General features: G+C 50.6%; 1 protein-coding gene across 1 annotated transcript; it reads left to right on the forward strand.

Moving 5' to 3' along the window:
- Positions 1-3,412: 3,412 nt before the first annotated feature.
- LOC122372506 (kinetochore protein NDC80 homolog) lies at positions 3,413-12,261 on the forward strand. The gene is made up of 11 exons (XM_043349735.1): positions 3,413-3,638; positions 4,941-5,155; positions 5,470-5,879; positions 6,199-6,397; positions 7,693-7,874; positions 8,193-8,390; positions 9,436-9,573; positions 9,814-10,071; positions 10,393-10,548; positions 10,861-10,994; positions 11,893-12,261. Exons 2-11 carry the CDS (start codon positions 4,945-4,947, stop codon positions 12,074-12,076), a joined length of 2,070 nt encoding a protein of 689 aa, XP_043205670.1. The 5' UTR covers positions 3,413-3,638; positions 4,941-4,944; the 3' UTR covers positions 12,077-12,261.
- The last annotated feature ends 48 nt before the right edge of the window (positions 12,262-12,309 follow it).

Genomic DNA, 12,309 nt, shown 5'->3' on the forward strand with positions numbered 1-12,309 from the left:
TCCTACCTGCTCCTTGGCATACTCCTGCAGAGTGACAGTGTCTGTGCCAGGTGGGAGCCGAGATACGAAAAGCGAGATGCGCTTCACAGACTGAACAGCTTTGATCACATTTGATTTTTGGAGCCCAACTACACTTTTCGCTGGCATAACTTTGCCTTTCGGTTTCGCAGCAGCCACCTTACCTCGCTCAGCAGGATTGGTACCGCGCTTAGCCTTGTTGGCAATGTTCCAGCCCTCCTCCGTTGAAGGCACAGGTGCAGCAGCAACAGCAGCGTATGACGCCGCCGCCGCCGCCGCCTCCGGCACCCTACCCTCTGGATGGGCAGGAAGACGCGACTCGCCAAGCTCTGGCGCAGATCCAGGCGTTCTCTGGGTGGCGGGGTGTCCTCCAGGACGGGTCGAAGCAGTCGGTCCTTCCGCGCTGGCAGTGGCAGAGGTCCTCTCCTGAGGGACCGGTCGCTCGGGAGCATTCAGCGTCGTCAGACTGACCCGGCCGGCACCAGCACCGGCGCACAGCACAGTCTCGACTCTTCGCGACGTCTCAGCGCTCACCTTCAGCACTTCATCAACAGTGGACTTCAGCTGAGACATGTCCATCTCCATCAACTGCTGTTTCCTGAGGAGCGCGCTTACATCGATGCAGTCTATCGATATCGGCGGCAGCTTATCAAGGTTCAGTGCGACGAACCTCGGCAGGTCACCTCTGTTGCATTCAAGGATCATCTTGAAGATATCTTGAATATTCAGCTGTTTTTTATTCTGCCCACGACGATTACCAGCCTTGACAGAATCATCCACGTGAGAACAAAGAAGACTTTTTGCAGTTTCAACTTCATCGTCATTAAAATTCTCGGAAATCAGGCGCACTAGTGTATCCTGAGGTATACTGTCGACCTTATTCAGCATGTAGCACAACAGTTCGTTGATAATTGTTGTCATTTTACGAACTGCTTGCTGCCTTTTTCAAAAAGAAACTTCGATTTTTGCGCTAGCACTGATAGCCGAACACCCTGTTACCACCCTGTCGCGTTTTTTTGCGTGTGAATAAAAAACCGCGGCGCGTAGCGCCGCGCCGCTTGGGGTAGCTTTTGGTACATCAATTTTGGACATTGTGTGAAATTTTTGACCCCAGGTCATGTCAGGTCAGGTCACCAGGTCAAGTTAACTGACCAAGCCTAAAAAAGTTTGCAATCATGTCCAGCCTGCAGTGTTTGTCAGAAAGGTTTGAAACTTGGTGGATTGCATGCTGTTATGAGCGCCTACAATTTGTATATCTCGGATTTTTTATATCCGTGACCTAAGGTCAGGTCAGTGGCGTGACCTTTCCATTAAAAGTCAATGGAGAAAAATGAAAATGCCTCTAGATCCGTGTGTACGCTTCGGAACAGTCCAAATATTTCAGAATCACAATGATTTAGTCCACTCGTGATGACCAAGGTGTCATTTTTGCTGATAGCCTCTAGACAGGTCATCCGAGGTCACTTGAGGCTACAAACAGTTTTTTGCCAATAACTCGCGATTGGAAAGAGATAGAACGCTGGGGATGGTCTCATTGTGTTTGTCTTGTTGAGACGCATCGACTGATATGCAACATGACCTTTTCCGGTAAGGTCATGACCTTGACCTGAGGTCAAATTTTTAAGTTGACCTTTCAAGGTCAAATCATAGTTCATTTGACGCGTCTCGGCGAGGGGAACACGATTCTGGCAATAGAAATGTCGTGGCTTTTTGTAGTCGAAAGTTATTGTCGAAAAACACTTTTCGTAAAAACAGCTATATTTGGAGTTTTTGCCCTCTGGAGGCTAAACCGTTGACCTTTTTTTTTTAAATAAATTTAGCTCGAATGTTTGAATGGACGCGGATTGACAGAGCCGGAGTCCACGCTAAGCAGAGCTTGTTGCGTAGACCCCGACTCCTACCGTCCGATCGCGCAATTCCGGGTAACGGGAGAATTTAGATGCCAAAGTTTAACGTGCCCTTCAAAGCCGGACACGGCCTGTCCCACTCAACTGACTTCAACTGGCTGCGGCTGCTCCCACCAACCGCAGACCATCCCCGTCAGGAGTCTCATATATCGAGCGCCGGAGCGTCTCGAACCCGGGCTCTCACTATCGGGAGTCCGATGCTCTACCAACTGAGCTACGGGACAGGCCTGAGGTCAATATTGATAATGACCTTTTCAAAAGAAGAGTTCAAAAGCTATCGATTGCTTTTCCATGCGTTTTTCTAGCTACCATAGTTCCTGAGATAGCGGCATGTTTTCTGAAAAATATAATGACAATTGGCAAATTTTGACCTTTGATGACCTCTGGTGACCCCAATATTGCTCTAAGGTGAAAAATGACCGATATACTTTCAAACGTACGCATTGAGAGCTATCGACTGCTTTTTACCGCGTCTTCCTAGCCCTCTTAGTTTTTGAGTTAGAGGTAGGTGGTAACATATGCCCCCCCCCCCCCCCCCCACTAGGGCGAAGTTGGCTGAGATCGCCACTGGGGCGCGGGTTAGAGCGCTCACCTTATCATTACCTTAGCCTTCACAGCATAAATGGTTAATGGGCTGACACGTTCAAATAGGCTACTTAGTTAGGTGGCAAACCGTTGTTTTTAATAGGGCGCTTTTACATGAGAGGCATGGACGCTTTTTGATGGGGTAGTCCGTAAATGCGCCCTTTGCAGGTGTGTCGGAAAACTTTTCTCTTGTTAATTTTTATGGGTGTGATACAAATTAGGAGTTGTAATTTGATGCTGAAATAACTGAGGTACAATTTGAGATATCATCAAGCATGACAGATGGTCAACTTTAGCCGCAATAGGCCGATATCCTTGGCGCAATATGACCTCTCTCCCCTACAAGTTGTGAGACCTCTGGAGGATACTGTACTACATCCTGCAAGTTTTATCTCCCTGTGAAAGCTCCTCTGGCACTGTGGGCGCTGCGAAGTTGCGACATCGAAGACTGTACAGAGGTTCACTTATGACGTCATAATAGGTCAGTGACCTGACCTAACCTGAAAATTCGGTTGATGTCACAAGATGCGGCTTGGATCAAAGGTCAGTTGTGCCAACTTTCATCTCTCTATCGCCGGCGTGTTCGGAGCTATTGCGAAAAAAAAACCCTATGGGGGATGGGGGTGCGGCACCCGCCCCCTTCGGCCGGCCGGCGAGGGTTATCATTATAGAATGGCTGCAATCGGCGAAAACGTCATGCTGACTTTTGGAGTTTACCAAAGTTCGTTTGAGGTCACGACATTCAAAATGGCTAATAAAACTGTATCTTTTGTTTCAAATGGTGCTTAGTTCGTCCCAATCGGCTCAGTAATTGCTGATTAATGGGATGGCTACAAGGGTGGCAGTCAAGTAGTGTAGTCCAATATTTGTAGTATTTACCAAGGCCTTGTACGGCTACATATGTAACGCAAGCGTTACAAATGAATTCAAACAATTCGCGCTCGATTTTTACCGATTCTTACGATTCTCCCAGATTCTCCTACGCGTCCTATTCCAACAACAACAACAACATCTACAAAGATTCTTACAGAATAGATTGAGATAGTTCAAGTTGAGTGCATGGATCACTTACAAGTCTTCCTTCAGTGTGCTTCAGTGCAACCTTCAGTGTAATTTATCCCAATCGGGGTAAGTGTATACCGAAATGGGGTCGTCCGTCGTGGACAAAAGCATTGATTTATTCAATCATCCATTCATTCATTTTGCTTTGAGCTAGTTTATGTGCTTGAGCCTGGGCTGATACAGTTTAGGTATAAACAGCTTTGGCTGTCAATAATGCTTGTCAGTTGGGGAAACTACGAGGCGAAGATCCAAAAATGAATCGGTCAATAAATGGACTTGATGACCATATGGGCATAAATGCAGCCCTCGCTACTACGGGTGGAAAACATTATAACCTGCCGGTACCCTTGGGGTATCTTGTCCACTTATCGGGGAGAAAAGGCTTCCATTTTCCACGTCTAAGAATAACTCGATTCGCTTGAATTCGATGAATTCACTCGAAAATGGCGATAGAAAAACAGCATTTCTGCAGGTTCTGGGGATCACAATCAGCTGGCCATTCCATAAATGGATCAGTATTTTGAAAGAAAATTGTTATAAGATTTAATTTCATTGCAATAAATAAAGATGTTTAATATTAAAATGATAATAGACAGGCATAACGCTGATATACCTGTGTGTCTCTGTTTCAGATGTAGACAGGCATAACGCTGATATACCTGTGTGTCTCTGTTTCAGATGTGTGCCCAGCATTCAATACATTAATACATGATTGAAATGTGCAACTTGCCTATCTAGATAATGTAACCACAATTGGAAAACCATATACAAAATAATAAAAATAATGACATTTTAAACCATGGTGGTGCTTACATTTTTTGCGTGACTGTTTCAATCCGCCATATTTGCCAATCACTGTTTGACCTTGTAAATAAACTAAGTGGCTAGCCGCTAGGGAGCAGATATATATATATCTTTTTTTTTGGAAACCGCTAGCGGATGCACCTGCAACCACGGATGCATTCTGTTACCGAGTGCAACTGAAGCTTTTTTCATATTCGCGCACGGGTTTCTGGATTATACCCAAAACCGGTGGTAGTCGTGCCGATGACGGGTCAAATTTTTAGCTTTGTAATGAAACAGATCTCAACAAATCCTCTGCGAGTAGGGTGGCTTCCGTTGACCACATGCTTACTCCCATCACAAGTTACCGGACGGCGACCGCCCCCTCCTCCCCTATCCCTCCGCAACCACTCCCCTCGTCCCGTCGCGCTGTCTGCCATCGCGTGTCAGGCTTTGATCAGTGCTACCAGTGGCTCTTAAATAAAATTCTTCCGCTCAGCCGCGGCTGGGGCAGGTGGCGCCCTCCCCTCAGTCGCGGTACTTTCAAGAGAGACTATGCATGACAAGACTGTGTTTCATCTCCAGCATAATGCGCGCGTCGACGGAAAGCCGGCGGCGCTCGTCGATGGCGCCGCGCCGGGTCTCTGACTCGGCCGTCAAGTCGGCGGTGAAGCCAAGCCGCGCTCCTGCCGCCGCGCCCGGCAGCTCGGTCAAGAGCTACCTGCCCCGGCCGTCCACGGCTTCGGCCGCGCGCGGAGGCGCGGCCAGCACCGGGCCGCGTGCACAGCGCTCAGTGGCAGGTGAGGTGCAGCTGAAGTCCAAACCACTAGCGACTGGCGACTGTGGAATGAGAAGGAAACTAGCTACAACGATGTCTTTGGTGAAGATGGGCAGCTTTCTCTTGCAGCTGGTCAGCTGGTTATTTTCCGGTCAGATTTTATTCTCCGGGACCAATACTAAAATGATAATTCTAACACGTTTCACACTTTGACATGCAGCTGCGTTGTTGGCAATGAGATGTCATAAACATTACACATTCTTGACGCATGTTTTGCTTGCGGTGTGTGCTCAAACCCCGATGAGCTGCCCGCTGACCCGCTCCCGTGTCCGCCAGGCCCTTCGGCGCGCTCTCGTCTCACGTTGGCGGCGCCGCGACTGAACGCGTTCACGCCACAGGCTGCGCACCGCGCGCCGGCCGCGTCGGCCGCCACCGCGAGCAAGGTGGCTCAGCCGAGCCGCCTGAGCGTGGACTCTCAGCGCCGGCTGAGCCGCGGCTCGGGGATCGGCGCCAGTCAGCAGCGGCGTGCCGACCCGCGGCCCGTCTCGGACAGGTCCTACTGGCAGCCGGCCACCCACCGGGTGGTGCAGTTCTTGGCCGACCGCGGCTTCACCGAGAACCGGCCGCCCGTCACCTACAAGGACCTCGTCAAGTGCACCGGCAGAGAATTCGATGACATATTCGCCTTCATATACGGATTTTTGCATCCTGGCTTCACTCTTGCACAGAAGAAAAGGGATGAAGTGGTTAGTGCGTTTTGCAATATTTTTGATGCATTTATATCTTTATCAGGTACATACTAAATGTATGCTACTGCTAGAGGCTGGAACTCGAATATTACCTGCGTAATTGCAGACGAGCGCCGGAAAACCTGAATATTTACGGGCTTCCCAGCTCGGGTTGTAAATGACCCTGTCGTCAACGCGCCTATAACGAACTCAACGTAACACTAAACCTCACCAGCTACGAGCGTCACAGTTCTTCATCCCACGGCGCAATCATCGCTCACCTTCACCAATGACCTTCCCTATTTCAAGTTAAACCATTCGCCCCGGCCTGTTACAGGTGCTGGCAAAAATGAAGATGCTTGGCTACCCCGGTCAGATCACGAAGTCGCACCTGATCACGATCGGATGCATGCACAGCTGGCCGGCTCTGGTGGCCGTGCTCGACTGGATGGCGGACGTGGTGAACCTCGCCTTCGGACCGCCTGGTGACGACACCGATCCACTGCTGATGCTGCTTCCCACAGTCGATAAAGACGGTAGGCGCGCCGACTCGGCTGGTTCTCAGTCGGTGGTGCCATGAAATGGAGCGATTCCGCTGAGTCTAGCAGTTTAACCCTCGCCCATGTAGGGGGGGGGTTGGTGCAACCCCCCCCCCTGAGGTTTTTCGGAAATAGTGCAAAAACGGCGGCGCGCAGCGCCGCCAAATTTTGGGTACCTTATGGGGCAAGCCTTGCGCATCTTTTGATGAAAAAAATTTGACCGGGTCACGTCAGGTCACGGAGTTATGACGTCACAAAGGGAACAGCCTCCGGCCGGATTTTCACAAACTGAGTGCCAACGCCCGAGGTTTCCTGCCGGTGGTACGGAGATCGGTTGATGGATCGTGATGAAACTTCCCATGCATGTTGGGGCAAGTATTGGCTATCATATGGTATAAGAAACTTGACCGGGTCAGGTCAGGTCACGGAGCTATGACGTCACAAGAGGAACAGCGTCCGGTACTATTTTTGAAAAGCGCCCGAACCACTATTTTGCTAATTCTTGTCACCTCAATGGGAATATGCAGCAATATTAGCTTCTATAGGGAGCAAATTGACCTCTCAAATCCAAAAATACAATCAGATTTCAAAAATTTAAATTTTGATTTTTCGAATTTCTGCCGCCGACTGTGACCTTGCCGACTTCCGGCGCTCCCAACGCGCCATTTTTAGAGCTAGGGAAACGAAATACATACCAAACGATAGAGAATTGATCAAGGAACACGATAGTGAAGGTTTCAAGTCGATATCTCCCACCGTTTTGCCGCAATCGCCGCCGAAAGTTGAAAAAAGTCTATTTTTCCGAAAATTTGACCTTTGACCGGTCAAAAGTAGGTCAAATGTTGACCTAGGACCAAAAAATATACCACCAATCGCGAGATCTCGGCGAGAGCAATCCGTTGGTCTTTTCCGCTAAGCTCTACGACGCTCCGTTTTCAAACGCCAAGGGGGGGGGGTCGCACCAACCCCCCCCCTGCATGGGCGAAGGTGGCAGATCGCCGTTTACGGGCGAGGGTTAAGCTGTCTAGAGTGTCATCTTTTTCTAGTAATTTGAGTGAGCGCTGATGACCCTAATGGTGCGCGGAAGGTAGTCCCCTAAAACCAAAGAATCATAATCTTTCCTCGTTTGTAATATGTCGGTGCGTATTTTTGTTTTGCATTGTTTTCGAAAGTCCTTGATATAGCATCTATATTTCTCTTGAAATGCAACCCATTAGCTGCTGCACCAACCAACTCATCACTAGATAATGGTTAACTAGGCGCCTACCAACATTTTTTCTCGCTCTCGACAGGTTTTCCGGAGACGGACCAGCGTTCGCACGTCCTCCTCAAACACAGTCTGCAGGCGTACGACCGCTTCCTCACCAACCAGGAGCGCCCCGTGGAAGAGGATGCCCAGGAGCTGTTCGAGGCTCTCACCTCTCTGCGTACCACGGACCCGGCAGAGCTGCGTAGGATCGAGACTGAAAACCAGGTTTGTGCGCTTGGATGTGAAGTGTGGGGACTGGTGACTGTGAGTGTCATGGTAAGGGGAACCAGGGTAGGTTTCACATGTCTAAACGCACTGAAGTGGGAAGTCAGTGTAGAGTAAAAGTTTATTGGCCCCGGCGATTAAATCACAAGCAAGGTAGGCGACTGCAGAGATGAAACGTTTCCCTATCGTAAGCTTGAAAAAAATAAGTGTCATTCGAATACCTGCTTTTAACATGGTGTTAAGTTTGCATTAAGCCTCTGCCTGGTGTTTGTATACCGTCTCCCTGGATCACCAGCTGACCGTCGTGCGGTCCCACAGCGTCTGCGGCAGGAGCGTCCCGACCTGGCGCGCCTGCAGGAGCAGCTGGACGAGCTGGTGGAGCGCCAGGCGGCGGCCGACACGGACGCCCGACGTCTGTCCGAGTACGTGGCCGGCCGGCGCGAGCAGCAGGCCGAGCGGCTCAAACAGCTCGAGTGGCTGCAGAAGGACGCTCAGGAGCGCGTCCGACTCGCAGAGGTGGGACACGACGGCTCGCAGCGGGGACGATCGGTGGGCGAGGGGTATGAGATGTGCTGACGCGACGGACCAGATTGGGGCGCCTGATCAGACGACGTCTTAGATGTGTGAACTAACCTTCAAGTCAGGCTCGAACGTTTTTGAGAAACAGTCACGCATTTTTCGTTGTATTGAGCGTAAAGCCTCATCGACATTAATTGTCTTTGACTAGTATGCACTTTCAGGGCAAGCTGCATTTTGTTCTTACAGTGACTTGTTTTGTTCCCCTGTGCTCGTTTTTGTTATTGTTCTTAGTCATCTCCTCTAGTCACGGCCACAGCCCCTCCATTTCTTTCCTTATATTCAGTCGTCCCCTCAGTGTTCCATTTTTCAGACTTTTTGGTGGCAAGTCACACCTAATGGGGAAAATACTTTCATCCCTAAAATATGAATGACCGACCTTACTTCATCTCTGAAAAATGTTTCGTGTATTCCCAACAGCCAGTTTACATATCACTTGAGTTGATGCACCCTCATCCTTTTGTTTCACACCATGTCAAGATCCTGACATGAAATCCTGGTTTATCAGTTGGCATAAAGATTGGCATCACACCATTTTGCAAAAATACTCCAGTTATTTACTTCCCTTTTTCTCATCCAAGGATTTTTGTTTCTTCATCGGCACACCCAACCAAAATCCAATTTTAGAACACTGCGTCCCCTGGCCCGTTGCCGTAATCTTCCGCGATTCCACCATATCTCTCCCTCTGATGTTCTCTCTCTCTCTCTCTCTCTCTCTCTCTCTCTCTCTCTCTCTCTCTCTCTCTCTCTCTCTCTCTCTCTCTCTCTCTCTCTCTCTCTCTCTCTCTCTCTCTCTCTCTCTCTCTCTCTCTCTCTCTCTCTCTCTCTCTCTCTCTCTCTCTCTCTCTCTCTCTCTCTCTCTCTCTCTCTCTCTCTCTCTCCTTCTCCCTCTCCCTCTCCCTCTCCCTCTCCCGCTCCCGCTCCCGCTCCCGCTCCCGCTCCCTCCCGACAGCCCCACTGACATCTTCTCCCTCCTATCCGACAGCTGAAACGTGAACAGCTAGACGCGCTCAAAGTGGAGATCAGCCAGCAGCAAATGTCTGCTGAAGATGTGGCCAAGATCGCGCAGCAGCGCTCGGAGATCTGCAAACAAATCGACGATGTCAAGGAAGAAATCGAACAGGTGAGTCACTGGATGGATATCTGTTCAGCTTCTTACGTCATGTATCGGTGTTCCTCTTTAACCGCTCGCGAACATCAGTTTGTGCTCTTGCGCCAGACAGTTCGCCGGACAAACTGTCTGGCGAACTGCATCCAACAGACAGTTTGTCCCGCTGTCGCAGGCCCCGCACAGTTGCTGCCACAACTGCCGGTATCACCTCCCCGCCGGCTCAGCCCACTGACCTTGCCGTCCCGTCGGCAGATGGCCACGGAGAGCGGCGAGATACAGATGGAGTTCGCGCGCTCTCAGTCTCAGCGACAGGCGGCCGTGCGCCGGCTCAACTCGCAGCTGGCGCCGCTGCAGTCGCAGCTGCCCGGAGGCGAGGCCCTCCAGCTGCGACTGACCGGCTCCGAGTCGGACCAGCTGAAGCAGCTGACTGAGTTCGGACACATCATGGAGGGCGTGGAGCGGGCGGCCAGACAGGAGCTGGAGAAACTCAACAGCACGCTGCTGCAGCAGGTGGGGACGGCGCCGGAGACTGAGTTGAGCTCTGATTGGTGTCTAGCGATGGGTTTTTAGGGGTGCAGGCAGACTGCTAAGGTTGCCGAAGGAGTCTGGGACAGGATGAAGGGATTTTATGGTGCAACTTTCACCTAACTTATTAACTTGCTCTTTCTCCTGTTGACAAGGCTGTGGCGTGCATTTTTATCAAATTGTCATTTATCATCGATGTTTTGAAATGCCACCGCACGTCATATAACCCCCTCAGAGGTTAGGCTCGCCATCAAACCCAACCAAATACCACCGGCTCCAACTGACGCTGGCCCGTTATCTCGGCAGGAGCGTCACGCGCGCGAGGCTCGCAGCCGTCTGGAACAGGCTCGGCAGGAGGAGTTTCACGCCTCCAGCCGTCTGAAGCGGCTGGAAGAGGAGGATGCAGCAGACAGACGCCGGCTGCAGCAGCAGCATGCGGCGCTCGACGCGCGCATCGTAGAGGTAGGTGATTCGCCCGGGATTGGACGAGAAAGGGAAAAGGTCTCAGAGTAACAGCGAGAGGAAAGAGTGGGTTGGACGGAGCGGTAAATGATGTCAGTGGACGAGGGTATTACTTTGAGAGACAGTTGTTGGTTGGTCGGTGTCTACTTCACTGTCCAGAGCTGTGACTCTTGACAGCCAAGTTAAGGTGCCTCGGCTGCATCCCCCCTCCTTTCCCCAGGATCCAGGGTCACACGGTGGTCCACAAACTGTGATGTCACGGCTTTCCCAGCGGACCAGCTTACCCCTCTGACTTTACCCTTTCCGCGCCAGGTGGACGAAGAGCTGAGCCGCATCAACCACGAGCTGCAGCAGCTGGACGTGGGAGCACGGCGCGCCCAGCTGGAGGCTGACATCAAACGCTTCAAAGAAGAGACGGCAGAGCGCGAGAAGCGCCTGGCACAGAGGTGGGTGCTCGGGCAGCGAGAACGGAGCGCCGACGCGTCGACATACACCGCGCAGTACCCAGAGGCCAGAATAGAATGGAATAGAACGGGTGTAGTGACAGTAGCGGTACCATAGGGTATTTTGATCCCGGCATTTGTGCTGGGACAGTGGAGAACATAAAGAGCTCCGAGATATAACTGGGTTGAATCATGAATGTGTGTATTACCTAGTACCTACCCATCTAATTCCTGGACCCATGTTGTGATAATGTGTGAGCTAACCAACTCAGGGTCCTGTGCTCTGGTTATTGTTCACATTTACAACTCCCTTAGTCTTATTTGTTATCGGACCCAGTGTCCCAAAATTGTGTTTGGGCTTAGGTGTCAGAGGGGAAGTTCCTCTCCAAAAATGGGGATAAGAGTGGAAAATTGCCAGTCAGATAAGGCCCAAAAAGAGTGAAAAGGGATCAATGGCATAAATTTATGTACAAGTGTGGTAAAATGTAAGATTTAAAAAGACCATCCATGCAAAAGTTTTTGTTGGTAAAATTGGGAGTGGAAAATTGTTCTTAAAAATTAGAGATGAGAGTAAAAATGATTTTTATTTGGATGTAGTTTCCCACCCAAATCACCACATTTTGGGACACTGATCGGACCTGTATCGGACAAATGTGATGTCCCGCTCCAACTGCTCGCTCTTTCTGCAGGCGCTTGCAACTGACCTATGCTCTCAGATCAGATCAGATTTTTCTCGGGGTGTTGGGCTTTGCAACGCCACCCCATCCGTATTATCTTCGTCTGGTATTTTATCGAATCTTGTTCTTCCTCCGATCATTTGTTATTTCTACATCTCATCTAATGGAGTTCTGCCTGCCCCTATATGGTGCTCTGCTGACTTGTGCCACCCCGCACCCGCCAGATCGCAGAAGTTGGCCGAGAACGCCGCGCTGGCTCTGGAGTTCCGCCGTTGGATGGAGGAGGACAATGAACAGCTCGTCCGCTCCATAGCGGGGCTGTGCGCTCAGGCCGACGAGCGTATGCGACGGACCATGGAGCAACACCGTGAACTGCTCGACTCTGCGCTGCAGGACACTTGTAAATAAGTTATCGTCGCACTCACAGGCGGCTCCAGCCGGTGCTGTCTGGTGGTGAGGAGGAGTCTGCAACTGCAGCCCCTACCACACCCTCCCTGAGCGAGAGCAGCAACATTTATCGGGAGCACTGAGATCCCCGAGCGGATCATTGGCATTGTATTGATACTTTAATAAATAAATGGATATAAAATTCATTAACTTATTTGAAATCGGCCACAATGGCGACTCCAGTCAGTGCTCGA

Source organism: Amphibalanus amphitrite, unplaced genomic scaffold (assembly GCF_019059575.1).
Source record: "Amphibalanus amphitrite isolate SeventyFive unplaced genomic scaffold, NRLGWU_Aamphi_draft 001367F_arrow, whole genome shotgun sequence".
Classification (NCBI taxonomy): Eukaryota; Metazoa; Arthropoda; class Thecostraca; order Balanomorpha; family Balanidae; genus Amphibalanus; species Amphibalanus amphitrite.

Bases quoted from the DNA above. Each gene is read 5' to 3' on its own strand.
- LOC122372506 (XM_043349735.1), top strand. From the start codon at position 4,945: ATGCGCGCGTCGACGGAAAGCCGGCGGCGCTCGTCGATGGCGCCGCGC. The intron at 5,156-5,469 runs GTGAGGTGCAGC...CGTGTCCGCCAG, and splicing joins TGCACAGCGCTCAGTGGCAG to GCCCTTCGGCGCGCTCTCGT. The intron at 5,880-6,198 runs GTTAGTGCGTTT...GGCCTGTTACAG, and splicing joins AGAAGAAAAGGGATGAAGTG to GTGCTGGCAAAAATGAAGAT.